Source organism: Artemia sp. Qi Xiang Cuo, chromosome 9, assembly GCF_049724085.1.
Source record: "Artemia sp. Qi Xiang Cuo chromosome 9, ASM4972408v1, whole genome shotgun sequence".
NCBI lineage: Eukaryota > Metazoa > Arthropoda > Branchiopoda > Anostraca > Artemiidae > Artemia > Artemia sp. Qi Xiang Cuo.
In genome coordinates, this window is record NC_142802.1 from 40100294 (window position 1) to 40123507 (window position 23214).

At 35.5% G+C, this 23214-nt stretch overlaps 1 protein-coding gene across 1 annotated transcript in view; it reads left to right on the forward strand.

The window, feature by feature from the left end:
- Positions 1–23214, forward strand: part of onecut (homeobox protein onecut) — an 86064-nt gene that overhangs the window by 15497 nt on the left and 47353 nt on the right. The window contains exon 2 of the mRNA XM_089094025.1: positions 10092–10337. Within this exon, the coding sequence (XP_088950151.1) occupies positions 10092–10337 (246 nt within the window). The remainder of the gene's footprint in view (positions 1–10091; positions 10338–23214) is intronic.

Genomic DNA, 23214 nt, shown 5'->3' on the forward strand with positions numbered 1-23214 from the left:
GCTAAACTTTACCCCCCTCCCCGTAATGTGCAAATATATAGCCCAAATTTGTTTCTAAAGTAACGAAGAAACCGGTTTGTTCTCGAGTTTTACACATCGTAAACTTGAGTGAGTGGCGTATAAAACACAATTATCGGAAATTTTCATGGAGAAAGAGCCGGATTTTCCGGTATTATTTGAAAACGATCAAAAATCAAATTAAAAAAAAACAAGCTTTTTCAACTGAAGGTAAGAGCAACATCAAAACTTAAAACGAACAGAAATTATAACGTATGTGAAAGGAGTTGACCCTTCCACAAGACCTTGCTCTTTACGCTAAAGTTTTGACTTTTTGTCCTAATTCTTTAAGAATGATTCCTGAAACACAATGACCGTTTAATTAGAATAATAAGCTTTGTTCTAAAATTATATAAAAACTAACTTAGCGTAAAGAGCGAGGTCTTGAGGAGGAGGCAACCCCTTTCATATACGTAACAATTCCTGTTCGTTTTAAGGTCTGATGTTACTCATTACTTTCAGTAAAAAATCTTGTTCTTTTTTTTAATTTAATTTCTGATCGTTTTTCAATAATACCGGAAAATCCGCCGCTCTCTCCATGAAAAATTCCGGCACTTGTGGGTTATACGCCACTCATTCAAGTTTACGATGTAAAATAAAAAAAACAAGTTTTTTAAACTGAAAGTAAGGAGCAACATTAAGAAATAAACTGAACAGAATTTAGTCCGGTTATGACCGGGGCGGTCCCATCCTCACTGCCTTATTATTTATGCAAAATATTGTTATTGTTTTAAAAAATAAAGTTGTGTGACAGAGTCAAATTTTAGCGTAAAGAGCGAGGGGTTGAGGAGGGGCCAGCCCCTTTAATATACGGAATAATTACTGTTCGTTTTAAGTTTTAATGTCGCTCCTTACTTTCAGTTTAAAAAAATTGTTTTTTTTATTTAATTTATGATAGTTTTTTAGTTAATGCAGCTTTTATTTGCATAAAAATTTTACTTTTCTTTTGCTAAATGGATGTCTTTACAAATTAACTTACGTAACTAACTTCTATATTCGTATATTTTTCTTCTGGCAAAAAATACAGAGTTGCAGATTTTTGCAGATATGAGCTTGAAACCTATGTGATAGGGTTTTCTGATACGCTGAATCTGACGGTGTAATTTTCATTAAAATTCTTTCACTTGTAGGGGATGTTTCCCCTCTCTTTAAAAAATCGAGTAAGTTTTCTCAGGCTCTTAGCCTTTGATGAGTAATACTAAACTTAATTAATTTTATATATTTAGAATCAGCATTATAAACACATTCTTTTGATACATTTATTGACATCAAAATTCCGTTTTTAAAAGTTTCGATTACTATTGAGCCGTATCCCTTGTTTTTTTATTGTTTTTTTTATTACGTATATGTTATTACGTATATGAGGGGGTTCTCCCCTTAGTCAATACCACGCTCTTTACGTTAAAAGTTAAAAAAAAAATTGATTCACAAACCCCTGAATCACAAAGGCCGTTTAATTAGAATAGATAGCTCTTTTGAAAGCACTAAAAAAAACTGTACCGTAAAGAGCGAGGTATTGACTTGAGGGAGAACCCCCTCACATACGTTATAATTTCTGTTCGTTTTAAGTTCTAATATTCCTTCTTACATTTCAGTTGAAAAAACTTGTTTTTTTTTTTATTTAATTTCTGATCGTTTTTTAAATAATACTTGGAAATCCGGCGCCCCCTTCATAGAAATGTCCCTTACCCGAAAGAAACATCCTCTATGGAAACATTCTCCAGAGTAACCCCCTCCTCTAGCCCCCCCCCTCCTGAAAAAATTCTTCCTGAAAATGGTTGTATAGGCTACTTCCCAATAACCAATAAATACTGCTGGCAAGTCCGGCGCCCCCTTCCTGGCAATTTCCCTTCCCCCATGAAAACTTCCTTCATGAACAGATCCTCCAATATAACCCCCGACCCACCCTTCCCTCCCACTACCAGAAAAAAAACCTCCTGAAAACATCTGTATACTTCCGAATAACCAATACTATATGTTAACATTGGGTAAAGTTCATAAATTTTAGCCCTCCCTCTGGGAACTTCGGGGGATTAAGTCATCCTAAAAGACATATTTATCATATTTTCGACCATGCTGAACAAAATGGCTATCTCAAAATTTTGATCGGGTGACTTTGGGAAAAAAATAAGCGTGGGAGGGGGCCTAGTTGCCTTCCATTTTTTTGGTCACTTAAAAAGGACACTAGAAATTTTAATTGCAGTTCCAACGAGCCCTACGATGATATTCTGGTACCACTGGGTCGATTCGATCACCCCTGGGGAAAAAAAACAAAAAAACAAATACACACGCATCTGTGATCTTTCTTCTGGCAAAAAATGTAAAATTCCAAATTTTTGTATATGCGAGCTTGAAACTTCTAGAGTCAGGTTTTCTGATACGCTAAATATGAGGGTGTGATTTTCAATAAGGTTCTATATCTTTTAGGGAGTGTTTCCCCCTTTTTTTGAAAATCAGCCAAATTTTCTCAGGAGCGTAACTTTTGACGGGTAGCACTAAACTTGATGAAAATTATATATTTGAAATCAGCATTGAAATCTGATTCTTTTGATATATCTATTGGTATCAAAAACCCGTTTTCTAGAGTTTCGGTTACCATTGAGCCAGGTCGCTCCTTACTTACAGTTCGTTACCACGAACTGTCTGATAAAACTCGAGAACAAATCAGTTTCTTCGTTAGTTTCTTCGTTACTTTAGAAACGTATATATTTATATATATATATATATATATATATATATATATATATATATATATATATATATATATATATATATATATATATATATATATATATATATATATATATATATATATATATATATATATATAACCAACAGAGAGAAAAATCTCTAAAAAAACAAACAAACGAGACTGTGGCCAGTGGAGAGAAAAGAAAACAACAGAAACAAAACAACGCGGATATTTCGCCTGTATACAAACAAGGCGTCTTCAACACGAAAGACACACAAGAATAACAAGATAAAAAAAAACAAGATAAAACTAAAAACAAATAAAACCACCACCAAAAAACTAACACAAAAACAAAAAAATGTAAAAACGTAGCAAACTTATCAACGTATTGAAAAGATGATAATATTGAGTTACTTAAGTGAGGACACCAGAGTAACTGAGGAAAAATAAAAAAACTGTAAATCACTTTAATTATTCAGTTGCGAAATAATCCTTTTGTTAGCTATTACTGAAGCAAACCGTTTTGGTCTAGCATGTAAAATAGTCCCCTGGTGATTATTTAAAATCTTTACTCCCTTATTGACTGTTGATTCATTCTTTAGAAGGTTATCATAAATTGGGTCAATATTTAAACTGCCCGTATCCCTATTTATGGAAAGGTTAGCAAACGTATGTTTTTTAATTTCTATGGCTTCCCTGGCCCATTGGGTGTAACCCTTATCATTAGAAATAGCCAAGCCTTCATCAAATTTTACAAAATGATCTGGTTGAAGCCAAATATGCTCTGCTAAAGCTGAAACGAAAGTTTCTGGAGGCTTGCTTAATTGTAGGGTTTTTTCAATTGAGTTTCGGTGTTCAATAAACCTTTCAACAAATTGTTGGTGAGTCCTACCAATATAGAACTTCCCACAAGAACACGGAATTTTATACACCCCACTTACTAAATTTCCCCGAGTTAAATCCTTACCAGAACTATCCTTACCAGTTACCCCCTAATATGCAAATATATAGCCCAAATTTTTTTCTAAACTATTATATATTCATCCTTTTTTATTATATTTCATTGGCGTTAACCAAACTTGACTTTTTAGAGAGGCCCACATAATGGGATAGTACCGTATTCTGTTTAGGTTAGGTTAGGTATTTAATATAATACATTCTGGGTGGCCTGCTTTCCATAGTTTTCTGCTGTAGATCCCATAATTTTGTTGATAAAGTATTATATTTTCATCATATTTTGGGGCATTTCATTAGGATTTACCTAACTTCACTTCTTGGGTGTGTTCTGAATTATGGACAATTACCAAACTGCCTTTTGAATTACGACAGCTGAGTACTTTAGGAGGGAGGTCATGCATATGCCAAACCACATGGCGAGGTTTTCGATTATTTAGGTATTTAGAAAAAGCCTAAGGAGGATTTTATAAGAAAATAACGCGTATTATGCATAGACAAAAAAAAACATGGGCCTGTTGATGATGGTAATGCGCTGATGATAGCGCTGTCATCTGACGAGGGTAAACGAAGGTATGGAGCTCATCATGGCAGTGGGCTCCATGTTGGTGATCTACTAGCTGAATACAGTGGTAACACATAACGCTAGCTGAATACAGGCAAAATGTTTGGGAGTGGGTTCCAGAAGAGTTTAGCAACTTGCTGGTTATTTTTACCAACTGCTTTTATCTATTAAATAATCAACATAATACCCCTTTCTCTCATACCTTATAGCCTGGAGAAGAATTGCTTCTATTGTTTTTACATAAGAAGTGTTTGAACAACTAATTAGTCAACTAGCAATGGTGATTTTAACAGTTTTAAATTGGGTTTGACACTTGAATGTTACTGGATAATAAAACGTTTATTTCTGGATTAAAAAAAAAAAAAAAAAAAAAAAATTAAGTTCAACAAATTTTCGCTCTTTGTTAATTTCTGTAAGATCTGCGTCTAAGATAATTCTCTTGCTATAAATTATAATGCGTGATTTTTACAACTAAGATCGATATATCTTTTTTATGCATGATCTAGGTCTTTTCCATAAATAGCTTTAATACTCTTTCAATAGCTTTAATGGCTATAATGAATTTTGCCCAATAGACTTGTTTATTAGTATGCAGGCCCCAGAAAAGAGGAGTCGCTGTGGATTGCATCCCCCGGGCCATTCACTACTATGACTCTGAGGACACCACAGAGTCCGTGAACACACAAAGATTTGATAAGCTACTAGAGATAGCAATCCTGGGTCAAAGCAGCCAATTGCCCGCACGGGCTAAGGGTAAATTATACTTTAAACTTAAATGTGACGGAATCGTGTGTTTCTGAGAAGTGGTTGTTTTTGAACTTTTTAGGTGTATTTCAGAATTTGGGCAGGATAAAGTTTGAATATTCCCGTTAATAATAAGTCTGATGTGCCGTCCTTTTCTGCTTGAATCGACAGTTTTTCAGTCCAAAAAGGAAGCTAGGCGGCTATGTGTCTCATTTGCGAGTCCCATTTCCAATACCTGCTCTATAGTTGTTAGCGACTGTATTAGGAATATTTGTATTGCATACTGCTGCATATCTCCTAACCGAAGTTCATTTAACCACAGGGCGCTAGAACGTTTTTATACTGCTGTTTTGCTGCTCAGATATTATGCTCCTGTGCAGTTCCCGTGCAACTGAACCCCTATTTAACTCAATCCCTATTCAAATTAACCCTTGTTTAACTCAACTCCTGTTTAAATGGACCCCTGTTTAACTGAACCCCTATTCAACTCGACCCCATTCAACTGAAACCCCGCGCAACACAGCCTTCGTTTAACTGAACCCGTGCAACTCCACCCCTGTTTAGCTGAACCCTCGTGCAATTCAACCCCCATTCAAATGAACCCCCTTTTAAGTAAAGCCCCGTTCAACCGAACCCCCATTCAACTCAACCCCCTTGCCACTCAGACCTCCCTCAGACTTCCTTCAGCTCAAGGCTTGTGTAATTCAACACCATTTAACTGAATCTGTATGCAACTCATCCGCGTTTAGCCAACCTTGTTTGACTCAACCCCCATTTAAATCCATCCCGTTTAGCTCAACCCCCCCCCCGCAAATCAACAATATAACTAGAATATGTAATTCAACCCACTTTGTCGGAAGTGATAAAAGCTGACTCGAATGAAAGGGTTTTTATTTATTGGTTAATTCTTTTGTAAGTGTTTTTAAATGTTATACTGCTTCAATGCAAAACTATTTCTTCCTCCTAAAAACAAAAATTTATCCATCTGTCTTATATGTTTGAAAATTAGAGAAACTTTTCATACCAAGGGTCCGAAACCACTTGAACCTCATGGTTGAAGCAATAGCTGAAACCCTGAATCCATGAGAAAACACGGCCCATATTAGCCAAAAGCTTAAAAATACGTTTAAAAAACAATTCTGTCTCGTAAAAAGAATTACGAAACAAATTCTTGGAAAATTTCGAAAAAGTGTTTGATACCCGGAGGTGTCTTCTTTTAATTATTTTTTTTTATTTTATCTCTAGCACTAGCTCGTCACTGGGACATCGTAGGGGCACTGAATTGTGTAACCATCCGGAGTTCTTAGAATTAGGGTTATATTTCACCCACTCCATAAAGGTATGCACTAGCTGATCACTTGTTTTGATGTTACATAGCATACTCCACTAGAAAGTTCTAAATAAAAGAAGACGATTGGTTCACTGTGCAAAACTGCTTCTAAGTACAATAATCTCTACAGTCGCAATCTTCTTTCAGAATTGTTTTTTTTTCTGTAGAAATTTTTGAGCCTGTAAAACTTTGATTTCGTCCCAACATCTCCCATTTTTTCTTCGAATTCTTTCTTACTATTGTGTATTCCTAGACTAAAGAAGACATCCTATTAAAATTTGAGCCCGACCACAGATGAAGCTATTTCTAATTTTGGAACCTAGGCCCGAATTCAACGACCCTTCCCATTCACACGTTTTAAAACAAGCTAATTATAAGGTTCGATTAGTGACCGAGGCGAAAAGCAAACTTTGAGCTTCTAATCAGTGCTAGTTCAAACTTATTCTTAGGTCTTGGGTAGAGTTGTGTCAAACAGGGGATTTTAAATAGGGGTTAAGTTAGCTGAGGGTTGAGTTAAACGGGGGTTCACTTGAACGTTGGTTCAGTTGAATAAGTTTGGGCTGCACGGGGGTCGGGTTTCACGGGGGGTTGAGTTGAACGGGGTTCAGTTAAATGGGGTTGAGTTGTATGGTGTATACAACTGTGGTGTATACAGCTTAATGTGGTTGAGTTGAATGGGGGTTGAATTCAATGAGGTTAAGTTATACGGAGTCGAGTTAAACAGGGATTGAGTTAAACGGGGGCTCAGCTGCAAGGAAGTCCAGTTGTATGAGTTTCAGTTGCAGGGGTTCAGTTGCATGAACCCGAGGGTTCATTTATGTGTACGCCGCTTCTATACCAATGAATTTCCTCATCTCTAGGAAAAAAGGATCGACGGATGTTAACGGCTAATTATTTCAAATCTGAAATTTTGTATGTGCCTCTCGCGACATACCATCGAATCTGAAATTTTGTATGTGCCTCTCGCGACATACCATCGATAGTCTCATTAATATTTATTCTATTATCGATGTATCATTTGCTTTCCCTAACCACCTTGAGAACATGATTTATAAAAGATCCCAACGTTTATATAAAGTATAATGATCTTTTGTCCTATTTTCTTGGTCCCCTGGTTTCTTGTCTTTATCATGATATTTTTTTTTTTTTTTTTTTTTTTTTTTTTTTTTTTTTTTTTTTGTCAGCATAGTGTTTTCAGTGTTAAAATTTTAGTGGTGCTGCCTAATTTAATTTACTATATTTTATTTCTTCTTCTTTATCGTACTTCATTGTGTCGTTTTTCATTTATTGTAAGTTTCCATTAAACGGCCCGGGCCTAAAAATAAGGAAAATTAGGATTCCATAAAGCAGAATTACAACATTCTGGACTAAAATACCCCTTGGAATCAGGAACTCGAATAAATTGGGCTATATATAGCTGTAGAAAAAGGAAACAACAACTTTAAAGCGAATGGTTTAATTGTGAAAGCGGTGATTTGGGGAGTTTTTATTTTGTTTGGAAAACAGGCTAACGAGGATATTTCAGAAGACAGGAATTAAATTAAAACCTAACTGAATAGAGGAGGGGGCAACCTTTCATATATGGCATAATTTCTGTTCGTTTTTCAAATAACGCCGGTAAATCAAACTCACCCTCTATAAAATATACCCCTCCCCCTCACGGAACACGCTTCTGCGGATACTCCCTACAGAGTAAAGTGCACCCCCACCGTCATTTCACCTCCAGACCGCGCCATCCTCGCTGATAGTCCCCCCTTTTGCAAAATTGCTTGTGGAAGATTCACCCTAAAAATTATCCTTAATATGTTTTCACTGGAATAAGACTTTAGTCTCTAATCAGTTTCTCGATCACTCCAGAAATGCCCCCTTTCGTCGAAATTATCCCAGAAAACAAAACGCGCGGAAAAAAAGCCCCTGGATAATTACCCCGGGACGTTTCCATATAAAAATTTGGCAAAGAGAATGTAACACAATTAATTAAAAAGGATTTTGTATAGTAATTCTGTCAAAACCTCTCAGTGTAACATTTCCCCTAGAATATTCATTCCCCAGAAATTTCTCTCCCCAAGGAAGATTCTCCCCTTAGAAATCATATGTAAACAATGGGTAAAGTTCACAACTTGCAGCCCTTCCCCAGGGGAATGTGGGGGGTCATTTTACACCCAAAGACATAGTAATTAGATTTTTCGACTATGCTGAACAAAATAGTTATCTCAAAATTTTGATCTGGCGACTTTGGGAAACAATGAGCGTGGGAGGGGGTCTAGTTGCCCTCCAATTTTTCGGTCACTTAGAAGGGCACTAGAACTTTTTATTTCCGTTCGAATGACCCCTTACGCGATATTCTAGGACCACTGGGTCAATGCAATCACCCCTGGGAATAAAAAAAAAAAAAAAAAACTAACACCAACACGCGTGATCTTTCTTCTGGCAAAAAATACAAAATTCCACATTTTTGCATATAGGAGCTTGAAACCATTACAGTAGATTTATCTGATACGCTGAATCTCATGGTGTGATTTTCATTAAGATTCGATGACTTTTAGGGGGGTGCCCCCCTTTTTTCGAAAATAAGGCAAATATTCTCAAGGTCGTAGCCTTTGATGGGTAACATTAAACTTGATGAAACTTATATATTTTAAATCAGCATAAAAATTCGATTCTTTTGATGTATCTATTGGTATCAAAATTCCGTTTTTTAGAGGGTCGGTTATTTTTGAGCCGGGTCGCTCCTTACCGACACTTCGTTACTACGAACTGTTTGATGTTTGCTTTTTTAGCTGCCGCTCATTTTATGGAAACATAAACAGGTTCACTATGATTGACTACTGATTTTATTTTATATTGAATTAAATCATTTTTATTATGCTTTTGAACATTGGTTTAAGTGTTTACTCCCCAAGTATCTATGTAAGGATGTGTGATTATTAATATTTCGTTGAATTGTAGCTGCTTCACGGATAATTTGTTTTGTTTCCAGATTATTGCTAGTTAGTTGTTCGGTTGTGTCAATTGGGAAAAGAGGACAGGAGGCATTTGCCCTTAATTCTCCCTCCAGATTAAGAAAAAAAATTTTTTTAATGGAAAATACATATTTGGGTGTTTTCATTGAATAATAGCTTTTTCAGTATTTTCACTGAATAAATAGAAAAAAACAACAAAAGATTCCCCCCTCCCTTCGATATTGAGTGTTGTTTTAACCCCCCTCCACTACATTATGTGAATTGATGCCAAAGGAGTTGTTTCTTTAAAAAGTACGGAGTAGTAGAGGGTTTTCAAAAATTTAGCTCCTCAGAACTAAAAAAAATCGATCGATTTTCAGATTTAAAGGCTTTGCTGAGCTTTCATTGTGTTGCTGGTAGGCATTTTCCTAAATTTGGTTGTCCTACCAACGAAATAACAGTAAATAATTTCTGTCAACGCTTCTGCACGGTATTTGATGTTCCCCTTTTTGACGAGTAACTGGGGACTTTACCAGAGTTAAAGAGATTTGTAACATTTGGGTTACTTTTCAAAATAACGAATACATTTTTGTAGGCAACCTGTTTGCTATTGTAGTAATTGTCGGATTGCATGGGAGGCAAACCGTCTTTGAGAGTTTCTTAGTATTTATCCGAAATGTAAAGATACAATATTTTTTTGTACCGGGTTTTAATGATATCATACCTTTCTTGGGTATGTATATTATTTGTCTTTTATTGTTTTTCTTTCATTGTAAACCAGTGCATGTCAGTATTTGTTTCTTTTAGGAGACGGCGAGGAGATCAACACGAAAGATTTGGCTCAAAGAATAAGTGCAGAACTCAAGCGGTACAGCATTCCACAAGCCATTTTCGCTCAACGAGTTTTATGTCGGTCTCAGGGTACTCTGTCGGACTTATTAAGAAACCCTAAGCCCTGGTCAAAACTTAAATCTGGCCGGGAAACTTTTCGCCGAATGTGGAAGTGGCTTCAAGAGCCAGAGTTTCAGAGGATGTCTGCTCTTCGTCTTGCTGGCAAGTTTTCAAGTTTTTTATGTGCTTTCGCGCCAAAAAGCTGTAGCTAACACTTTCATACTCCTGCGATAATTCTCAAAATTGTTTGCAAAGCTGTTCTCAATAGGAGGATCGGCAGAGCAATGTGTATGCAATCACAGTTTGATCCTTTTGATCTTTATTACCCTACTGATAGTTGCTTTGAACACAGATTAGCTGAGGGCTTTTGATAGTTATCTTAGAAGTATGAATGTGTCAGATACATCCTTTTTCCGTGATAGTGCCGATTTATTATTATTATTATGGGAGATAAAGCCGTTGCCAAACTATAACCTAAACTAAATTTTTTTCACGTTTAAATTTACCTTCTTATTACAAGTTTGCCATAAAAAAGGAAAGTCTTTATTGAATTAAAATCAGGAAATATTTTTAAGGAAAATAGAAATACAATTTATTTTGTGAATTTGTAAGCTTATTTATGAAATAGCTACTAGTAAAATAAAAATAAGACTCGAACTGGCTGTAGGAGTCTTCAACCAAAAGATTAATATCAGGAAATTTTTAAAAGAAAGTTGGAAATAAAAATGCTTTCATTAATAGTAAGCAGGTTCATAACACGCATCACACAACAATAGCTATTATCGTTTTGGAGAATCTTAGTCTGCCAGCTAGAAATCTCATACTCAATTATTAACTTTTTCCATTAGGCTATACTGAAATACAATTTCGCTTGTCAATTCTCAAAGGTCTGTTTTACGGTGATTATATAAAGGCTGTGCCAACACCAGTAACAGTAACCAACCTAAGAGCGTGATTTCTACTTTGAAATTAAGATGGCTTTACTCACAGTCGGGTAAAATTCAGGAAATACATACCCGTGTACAAACTGCAAGCACAAGATATTTTAAAAATTTATAATTTTGTATAAACATAATTTTAAGAAAAAGAACTAATCAATGAGGAAAAAAAAACTAGGAACAAAGCGTAGCAATGGTTAACCATTAAGCTCTAGGGAGCCTGTGCTGCTAAAACGTGTAATAATCTCCTTGATAACATTACCGAAATGCCATCTAATTTTTTATAAGTATAAAATAGATGCCTCGCTGAACCACTTACAGATCACAACAAAAGACTCCAGAAGACTACCAATAACCGAAGATGATTTATTGATAACTGATACTGAAAAATGTTAATGAGATAGTCCGATTGAAATGGTAGCCGGCCGGTAACAGGTTCATTACTTCAGTAGAAATAACTAGGTATAAAAGCAGCATTTCTAATAGCAAACATAATAGCTGTAACTTTCCCAGAATAAATTGTGCTTGCTACTGATTTAGTTACTCTAACAGAAGGTGAACTTACTTCTAAAATGGCTAAATTTCTGGCTGATATTATCTTCTTGTTGCAACGGTAGCTGAAACCTAGTAAAGAGGGAACCTCAACCCGTAGTAGCAATAGGTTAATTAAAAAAAAACCTGGTCGCTACAACTGGCCATTACTACTCACCAAGTTTTACCACGTTCAGCTTTTAATGTTTGTATGTAGGTGAGGAGGGCTTCTGGCGCACACCTCCCCCGCTCCCAATTAAACATTTTGAAACTTACAGTTGTTCACATAGTTTTGTATACATTCATACCATTACATCATATTGCTCCCATTCTTCTTCTAAAAAACTTCTTGCGTACTTACCTATGGTAACGCCAGTTTTCTTACGTGATTATGTCTTTTTCTTTCTTTTTTCTTTTATCTTCTTATTATTCAATTTGCTTCACATTTACATTGAAAAAAAAATGGCCGTAAATCACCTTTACCTTGTGGCAAATAGGGTAATTACGAATTAATTTGACCTTCTATGAACAAGGACGTCAGGTCTTTATAATTTTTTTTGTACTTCAGCTAACTCTTGCGATCTCTCTGTCTGAAATTTGAAATTTCAGTTTTTTAATATTAACAGTAACAAAATGATAATAATAAATGTGCTGGGCATGTTGATTGAGAAGTTGAACGTTTTACTTAGCTGATTTCAATCTAATTACTGCTCTTCAAAAACAAACGGAAATACGCCAAGGTACTGACAGTCTGTTTAAAAAGAAGCAATAATTAAAATGCTTACTTTTAAGTTACACAAGCATATATGTGGCAGTTTTAGGTAATATTTATTCTCAAGGCTAATCATCGTAAGTTTTATCCAAAGCTACTCTTCTCAAACCAAGAAATTGTCAATAACGGCCGTGATTTAAGCGATTTTAAGCTAAAGTTTTTTTTTGTGATAGTTCTCGATTCTAAACAGGGAGAAAAGGGTCTACATTTTCTACATTTTCTTTTGATATTGTAGAAAAAAAAATTGAATCAAATTGTTTTAGCTTGTTGAATAAAAACATAATGCTTATGAGATGAAAGCAGGTGTTTTCTGTCGATTCAACTAGTATTTTGGAGAAAACGTTGGTTCTGGAATTCTTTCATTCTTATTTTTAGCCTAAGAGTAAAAGATCATTTCCAATTTTTAACAGTTTTCTTGCTATAAGTCGTACAATTTGCAGTATGGACTCATTGCTCCAACATGAACCGATTCACATTAAAAGGAAAAAAAGACTAAGAAAAAAGAAAAAAAAAATCCGAAAATCGCTCGGCATTCACTTTGTCTCGTCAGTGTTTCCTGTTAAGCAGTGTTATTTTATTCGCCAATAGGGAGCTTGGATAATCATTTTTAAACTCTCTCTGATGAGTTGGGTTTAACTATAGGGGTTTATACACAGCAAGCCGTGTCTTGCTACTCTTGTGGGTTTATACACAGCAAGCCGTAAATATCCAATAGAAATAAAATCGAAGCTGACTTATAAGAGCAGCTAGTAAAAATTACTACAAATAAAGAACGAAGTTCTAACAGAAACCAAAATTTTATTCTAAGTACGGGACGAACTGACTATTAAAGACGCAAAGTAAAGACGTATATTACTAGTAAAGAATGAACAACAACATATAGTAGCCGTCAATTTTATTTAAAGACTGATCACGCTTCCATTGTTATAATCAATATTTTCAATAAACTGGCGTTAATGAATTGGGTTTCATTTATGATTTGCAAGGTTTTGGAAGATTATATTGATAATTTGTTTTTACAGTTATTGGTTACAAAACAAAGGAAAATATTCGAAATTAGAAGCTTAATTTAAGTCATGAACGTAATAATTAGAATATAGCGCTAAAAAGTGTTTTGAAAGCCAGATTTTGAAAGCCTGGAATTGCTTTCAAAATCTGGTCAATTCTTGTCGTAACTAGCTTTCTGCTAGTTACGAATATCACATAGTAAGATAAACTGGCTTCACTTGCCAGATCTTGAATAACGCCCTTACTACTGCGAGTTTCCAAATAGTGGAGTAACTAGGATTCACCGAGTCTCTTTCAAAATTAAACGCGACAAAAATTAGCGATTCACCTTCACTTTTGAAAATCTAAAAATTGTCTCATTGGGTGAAAAGATGAAAACAGAATTTTTCTTTTAATAATTGCATCGGTAGAATCAAAGTATAACATTTTCATAAAAATATTGAATTGAACATTGTTCTGATCTCCCCGCCTTTAGGTTCTTATCCTTTATGAATAGTACTTGTTAAGAAATGCCTCTGAATTTGTTTGCTCATTAATAGTGGAGCTGCGTAGGTGTTACAGCTGGTGAATGAGGAACAATATAATGAAGACTTGCGTCTTTTGAAGCCATATCTTCAGACCCATATTTCCAGAATTTTGCATTTTTGAAAATACCCTCCTTCTCCCTCAATTACACTTGGAAAAGGACAGTGATTTTGCTTTGTCATGGAATCTATTTCTAACAAGAATGGATATGCGTAAGAATTTATTTGGGAGGGTTCTTAACATTCTTTAGGGCGAGGCAAATTTGAAAAAAAGGGGGAGTTAAACGAATTATAGAGGAAACTATGAAGGAAATCATGAAAGTTAGGAAAGGCAGGGCTAAAGGCCATTCCCCGTTGTATAAGCCTGCGTGGTGTCAGTTTATAAATATCACTGATAAAATAGAGGGATGCTGGATCCTGTTCATTTTATTAATTTAAAATTTGGTACTTGTCTTTTAAACCGAACGCACTCAATAAGCGAAGTTATGTTAATCCTAATAAAATATACCAAAACATGATGATAATATAATACTTTAAAAACAAATCTATGGAAACTATGACAAAGAATTAAGGAAAGCAGGCCGCGCAGAAAGCATAATGGTACTTGTCTGTTAATCAGAACATTCTGCATAATGGTACTTGTCTGTTAATCAGAACATTCTGCATAATGGTACTTGTCTGTTAATCAGAACATTCTGCATAATGGTATTTGTCTTTGCATAACTGCAAAGACAAATGACGTGTCACAGAATGCATTGGACTTGTATAAATTGGGCTATATATTCACACAGTAGGAGGGGTTCGGGATTAGGTTACTCTGCCCCCACCCCCTAATTTGTAAATGTATAGCCCAAATAATATTATTATATAAACTAAAGCATTTTATAAACTAAAGTATTATTATGAAAATCATTATGATTTTCTAGCTTCACTTCTCGAGGATGTTCTGTTTAATAGACAAGTACCCGCATTACATTCTAACCTAACTCCTAACCACCATATATTAAATATTTAATAAAATATACATATATCGTAGTTTTCTCACTCAATATAATCAAATCATAACCGATCCAGGAAGGGAAGTCAGTTTCTGTTAGATCTTTCACAGCGTAATTCTTGAGTGCGTTCTGTTTAACTGACAAGTACCTGAAAGTTTTATATTTTATTTATTACATTTGTGTACCAAATGCTCTAAGAAACTTTTTTTTCCTCATAATTCCTGGCTGTTCATACGCCATTCACAAATCGCCTTCTGATGTGTCAAAATATGGTTATTATCATACTTATTTGGTCAGCCCTTTGAAGTGCTGTCCATTTCCAGATTTCCCCCTAAAAAGGGTCGAAATCTCCTTTGGTACTGAATATGTGGATTTACCCTTTTGAGTCCATATCAAATAATGATAACAGTAGGCACAACAAAGACGATTTCCTACAAGTATATTCTATAGAGTAGTAACTAAATTGATTGACATAAATGGTTGTTAAGACAACATTATTAGTTAATTTATAACGCAGTCTTGCTTGGTTGTTTAATGCCTCAAATTGTCACATAAAAACCTATTAAAGAGAAGATGGAACATGGTGGTAGAAACGAGATGTTCTAAAATCCCTTATTTGAATTAATCTATAGAATCCTGTTTCCACATAGAAGAAAGAAGTACCATCCCTATTTGGAGAGAAATACAACTGACAAAATGAGACAAAATATTGTATCTTCAAGCAAATGAACATTACTTTCGCTTCAAGCATTAAAATTTATCAGAAATACATTAAAGGTTACAAAATGTCTAAAAAATCAAACAGTTTGTGGTGCCGAACTGTTAGTAAGGAATAGCCCGTCTCAATAATGCTCGATACTCTAAAATACAAAATATTGATATCAAAAGATATATGAAACGAATGAAATTTTTATGATGATTTCAAATAAATTAGTTTCATGAAGTTTTGTCTTACCCATCCAAACTGACACGTCTGAGAAAATTTGCCCTATTTTCGAAAAAAAGGGGAAACAACCCCTAAAATCACACCATCAGATTCAGCGTATCAGAGAACCATACTGTAGAAGCTTCAAGCTCCTATCTGCAAAAATGTGGAATTTTGTATTTTTTGTCAGAAGAAAGATCACGGATGCGTGTTTATTTGTTTGTATTTTTTTTTTTTGTGTATTTCCCCAGGGGTGATCGTATCGATCCAGTAGTCCTAGAATGAGGGCTTGAATCGCTCTTGACGCTAAAGTTTTTTATTGTTAAAAAAAAAAAATTGTAAGACAGAGTCAAACTTTAGCGTAAAGAGCGAGGCGTTGAGGAGGGGACAGCCCCTTTCATATACAGAATAATTTCTGTTCGTTTTAAGTTTTAATGTCGCTCCTTACTTTCAGTTGAAAAAAACTTGTTTTTTTTTATTTAATAATTATTAAGCTCCAGAGACTAAATAATAAAGTCTTTTATGTGTTGTTTCGGCGCAGTCATGGTTTATTTATACTTTGTTAGAATATTTTCCACTTTCAGAACTTAACAAATAAAATTCAAGCCTAAAAACTTATTTTTCTGAAACAAAAAAAAAGACATAAAAATCAAGAAACCCCAAAACATTTTTTGTGTTGTCTTCTATCCCGTTCAAGAACTTCCTCTTAGACATAATGGAATTTTTCTTTATATATATATATATATATATATATATATATATATATATATATATATATATATATATATATATATATATATATATATATATATATATATACTACTAACAACTCACCACAGCACCAAGCAGCCTGAGGCCAATACAGCAACGCACGCTCCTCCTCCACGCAAATCTATTCAAAGCCTCTCTTTTTACACCCGCCCACGAAGTTCCCATTTCCTTTAAATCTTCCTTTATGACGTCCTCCCACCCCAGACGAGGACGACCTGCTTTCTGTTTAGCCCTAGACGGTTGGCCAGAAAGAGCAATCTTTGGCAATCTGTCATCCTTCATTTGCACAACGCACCCTAGCTACCTCAACCTTTGTTTCATTGTAGCCATAGAAAGCGGTATTGAACCAGATTTATTGTATAGCCGATTGTTTGGAATAAGGTCAGTCAGCCGGGTTCCCAGAACAATCCTTAAGCAGTTTCTCTGGAAAACATCTAGCAAATATTCATCCGCTTTTCGGAACGTCCATGCTTCAGAGCCGTATTTGACCACTGTCAGCACTGTATCTTCTAATATTCTAATCTTGGTTTGCAGACTTATCTTCCTATTCTTCCAGACTTTTTTTAACTGTGAAAAAAACACCTTGAGCCTTGGCTATTCTATATTTAACATCTTCACTGCACCCACTATCTTTACTAATAATACTACCAAAACAAGTAAAGCTTCCCACATGATCAATCTTTCAACTACCCAATATCACCTTTTCATCTTCATTTATTCCTGACAATCGTGACTTCGTCATCCAAACATTAATTTTCAAATCAATTCTAGCACCCTGAACTCGCAAAATTTCTAAAACCTCATTCATTTTGCTCACACTTTCATCTAGGATGCTCAAATCGTCAGCATAATCCAAGTCCAGGAGACTTTTTCCTCCCCATTTGATTCCGTGGTCTCCCATTGCCTTTCCTGTGCTCCTTAAAACAAAGTTCATCAAAATAATCTATATAAAGGGGGATAGAACACAACCCTGCTTAACTCCTGATTTAATACAAAACCTGTTTCTAACCTTATTTCCTACCTTAACCGCAGCAGTGTTATTCACGTACAAAGCACTAATCACTTTAATGCATTTGTCTGTTATACCATACAGGGATAAAACCTTTACTAAAGCTCTTTTATCAACAGAATCAAACGCTTGCTCATAATCTATAAAACTGAGGACCAAAGGTGTTTGACAACTCAAGCACTTCTCAATTATTAACCCAAGAGTGAAAATTTGATCGACACATCCTCTACCCTTCCTAAAACCGCACTGCTCCTCTCTTATAACTTTGTCTACAGCATCTCTCATTCTTAAAACTATTATATTACTAAGAAATTTGCTACCTATTGAGACCTGGCAGATGCCTTTACAATTACCGCACTCACTCTAATCACCCTTTTTATACAGTGGCTTAATTATGGTTTTCCTAAAATCGTTAGGTACTTCCGCTTTTTCAAAAATCATATTCATAATCTTCAATAATTTATTTCTAACCTCAGACTCATCATATTTAAGAAATTCATTTACCACCCTATCAGCACCTGGAGCCTTATTATTTTTTAATCCTTTTAGTACTGTTGCTAATTCCTCCTCACAAATTAAATCTTCTTTCACATCCAAGGTATCACAAATTTTTTCATTTTCCTCTATATTTTTTCCTGCAACTCTATCTCGGTTAAGCAAATTCTCAAAATGTTTGGCCCATCTCTCTTTAGTTTTTTCCTTATCGCTAATTGCGACCCCATTCCTATCTTTAACTGGGCCGATTTCGGATTGACTACACACTCTCAATTTGTTAACGTGCCAGTACAATAATTTACTATTATGCCGTCTAGCTGCATCTTCCAGATCCTAGGAAATTTTATCCATGGCCTCCACTTCACACCTCCTTAGTTCATATTTTAATGCTTTCTCCACTTTCTTTACACTTCTTTTGTTTTCATACGATCTATCACTCTGATAATTCTTGTACAAGTCCTTTCTCCTTTCTATTAAACATAAAGCTTTTTCACTAATATTCTTAGCTGCAGTTCTAGCTGTCTTCCCTAATACACCTTCAGCAACTTCACAAATTATTTTTCTAAAATGATTCCAACCATTTTCCACATTATCAAACTTTAAATCCTTAAGTTTAGTATTCAACTGTTCCTGGAATGTTTCTCTCAAATTCTTATCCTGTATTCTAACAACATCATAACTTCCCGGGAGGTGGTTATCCTTCCAACATTTGGACTTAAAATTAACCCTTGACGCTACTAGAAGGTGATCTTTACTCTTAACATCAATAACAGCGTTTATATATACCCTAATATCCTATGTCGATCCGGCGGGTGTTCAGTTTATAATAGCAAAATCAATAAGGTTTGCTGTCATGCCGTCACGTGAATACCATTTTAATGTATGATCCACTTTATGGCCAAACACCGCGTCGGTTATAACTATATTGTTATAACTACAACATAGCAGAAGTCTGTATCCAATACTGTTTTCTTTTCCTACACCAAATTTACCTAGGCTAGGGTACCATCTATCCCCATTTCTACCACGCTGTGCGTTAAAATCTCCGAGTAATAACATTATATCTCTACCTGGCACCCTGTATAATTGCTCCTGTAACTGTGAGTAAAGTTCATCTGAGTCACTACTATCTCCGTTAGTCGGTTCTACAGGGGCATATATTACTATAACTGATACCCTGAACTTCTAGTCATATAATGAGCAACTAGTATTCTATTGTTAATACCTTTCCAACCTAAAGAAAACTTAGCAGCTTCCTTATTCATCATGAACCATACTCCCTATTTATGTACCCCATCCTTCCTGCCTGAGTAAAAAAATTCTATATCCCCTAAGTTCATGCTTCCTATCCCTGGGATATGAGTTTCTGGAACTCCTAATAAGTCCAGTTCGAATCGTCTGAATTCGTCAGTCAAAATGTCGATACGATAGTCATTGTTTAATATATATATACATATATATATATATATATATATATATATATATATATATATATATATATATATATATATATATATATAATATGTGTATAATATGTATGTATATATATGTATATAATATGTGAGCATAGTTTGAACTTAACCAATTATGTAATGAAAAGAAAATTTTAAATTACTATTAATGAGCCATTAAGGTAAGGTCCCAATATGCCCTAAGGTCTTTCTACATCTTTCTGTAGTTTTTTTATTTGGCTGTATTGTGCTGTTTGACGACACCCGCCCCTATACCAAAAAAAATTCTCTGTATGTACCTGATAAAGATACCTGAGACTTTATTAGTGCTATTTCATATAAGATATAAGACATGATATAAGAAACTGTCAAATAACAGATATCACAAGTCATACCCTATTGGGGAACGCTGGCAATAGTCATGGTTAGGAAAAATCGAGGGATTGCAAACTTTCAGAAATCACACAACAGGTGGCGCGCGCAGGTCAAGCAGTGTGTAACTGTGCCAAGCGTTGCGGGGGCTCTGCCATACGTGGCAGAACTGTGCAAAACATAGTAAACTGTGTGGCACAGGTGGCGCTCCGGACATGTACACTAGGCTGTGAAAAGTGGCAGCCCCTCGGGAAAAATTGCAATCACCGAAAGCAGAGTGGACAACAAACGTCTGAACTAAAAAAAAAAAAAAACACGAACACAGACACACACATCAAATGAAAACATTGTTGTAATTTCAAATCATTCAAATCAATGTTGTAATTTCAATTGCTTAACCTACTGGCTATGTACGGCCTAGAAAAGAATGACGATAGTGATTTTGTCATTATTTTGCTAAGACCTAAGTATCTCCCCCTATTCTTTTTTCCGGCTCTTTCTTTGTGCGTGAATCAGCGCTCGGCCCCGACAGGACCAGTTCATTTAGTGACTGATTTGTCAACAATCCACGGGTAAAAGATTGTTTTGGCGAACAGGGTTGCCAAAGGCAACCATTTGCAGCTTTTGTTTTACTAGTGGGTTATGAGTATATCTAAAGGAAGAAGTACTTGTAGTTTCCTTTAAAGTTAGTAAATTTTGAAAGAAACAGGTGACTTCTGTGCAAAATTTTGATTTTATACGTTAATTTAGCGTTTCTTTGCCAGCTAAGTACCAAACGCATGAACAATTTCTAAAGAAATTTTTTCCGTCTTGTAGTACTTTTTCGACAAGTTAGCGAGTTTCAGGGAATAAAGTGGCAACCCTGCTTGTGAATAACACTTCAAATTCATTTTATTCATCCTTTCTGTTAATTTCAGTGAGGTGAAAATTGAACAAAAGCTGGTCAGCACATACAAGCAAAGAATTAAGTCAAACAAAAATTTCCTTTACAGAAGAGGTGCTTGTGAAAACGTTACATACTTTTTTTCGAATTTTTTTTCTTTTTTGAAAACATGGAAATACTTTTTTTAATCGATAGAACATGCATTATTGCTTTTTAGTTATTGTAGTAATGCAATAAATGGCCAGTTTAAAGTAAGTTAAACCTTTAGAGTACTGATGAAATGCGGAGGATTAAGAAGAAGGGCACATCTGTTCGGGACTATTTTGCTCATTGTAAATTTTAGCATAACTGATTACTTGTAATTGAAAAAAAACTAGTTCTTCAAATCTAATTTATACTTGTTTGTAACTTTTCGTGCAACTGGGATTTCTGTTTCCTCAATAAATGAGAGGGAATACCCTGGTCACCCTCAGGAGAAGACTTAAGGGGATGGGGTTTAGAAGACCAAACACATACAAAACTGCAAACTGCAGTACAATTTCGAATAAATCTGACGCTTTTCTGTCAGAAAACCCTTTTGTTCGGACCTTCAAACCCTTCCCCAGGAAAAAATGTTGTAGTCTGGTGCCTTTGGGAAAATTCGTGCGGTGCCCTTGAGGGGCTACCCTTACTTGGAGGGCCCAGCCATTTCTTATTTTACATAAGGAAAGCTTACTAATATGACAGTTAACTACTCGGGACGGATAATCTGAAATTATGTGCAATATTTTATTTCTAAATAAGCCTAATAAACCGAACATAGATTCGGTTTATGTCAGAAAACCCTTTTGTTCGGACCTTCAAACCCTTCCCCAGGAGAAAATGTTGTAGTCTGGTGCCTTTGGGAAAATTCGTGCGGTGCCCTTGAGGGGCTACCCTTACTTGGATCATGTGCAATATTTTATTTCTAAATAAGCCTAATAAACCGAACATAGATTAGGTTTATGTCAGAAAACCCTTTTGTTCGGACCTTCAAACCCTTCCCCAGGAAAAAACGTTGTAGTCTGGTGCCTTTGGGAAAATTCGTGCGGTGCCCTTGAGGGGCTACCCTTACTTGGAGGGCCCAGCCATTTCTTATTTTACATAAGGAAAGCTTACTAATATGACAGTTAACTACTCGGGACGGATAATCTGAAATTATGTGCAATATTTTATTTCTAAATAAGCCTAATAAACCGAACATAGATTTATACAATAAATATGTTTTTCAGTGCAAATGTACAATAGTTCATTTTTCACCATGCTTTAGTAAATTAAATAAAAAATACAAGTTTTTTCAACTGAAAGTAAGGAGCAACATTGAAACTTAAAACGAACAGAAATTATTACGTATATGATGGGGTTCGCCCCCTCGTCAATACCTCGTTCTTTGCGCTAAAGTTCAAATTTTGTTCCAGTTTCTTAAGAATGACCCCTGAATCACAAAGGCCGTTTAATTAGAATAAATAGCTCTTTTGAAAGTACCAAAAATACTTTAGCGTAAAGAGCGAGGTATTGACGAGAGTAGTAAGGCCATAGGGAATACTGGACGTGATTGCGTAATATGCCTTACCACGGGCATGCATCTATACATCCGACGAGTGATTTCGTAATATGCCTTACCACGGGTCAGTCACCTATTACTACGAACGGTACATGCCTTACCAGACGGGTTTCTAAGGTAACCCCCCATTTTTAACAGTTTCAATTGCACAAGGAGACAGGTTTCTGGTGGGTATAGAATTTGAGAGTTGATAAAGTGAAATTATGACACTGTTCTAGTTTTTTCTAAACCGGTATTTCCTATAACTTAATAAAGGGTTAAGGTGATTAGCGATTACGAGCGAGAATAGTACGAATTGCTTGTGAAAAACCCGGATGAATTAGTTGAAAATAAAGTTTTAAGAAGAAATGTCTGAAAAGTAACGATAGAATGACATTGTGACTTGATCTCGCTTTACCTCTCCGATGTGGTCTGTATAATACACAAGTAACGTTTGAAAAGTATTGTCACTTTAAAAAGAAGTGGCTGAAAAGTGTTTTGAGGGAGATGGGTTGCATGGAGGGTTGAGTTGCACGAGGGTTCAGTTAAAGGGGGTACAGTTACACGGGGGTTTAGTTAAATTGGGTTGAGTTGCATGAGGGTTCAGTTAAAGGGGGTATAGTTACACAGGGGTTTAGTTAAATTGGGTCGAGTAGCACGAGGGTTCAGTAACATGGGGATTCAGTTGTACAGGGTTTCGGTTATACAAGGGTTCAGTTACATGGAGGGTTCAGTTGCACGAGGGGGGATTTGCGAATTGGAGGAGATGGGATGATAGTGTACTGTATAATACACAAGTGA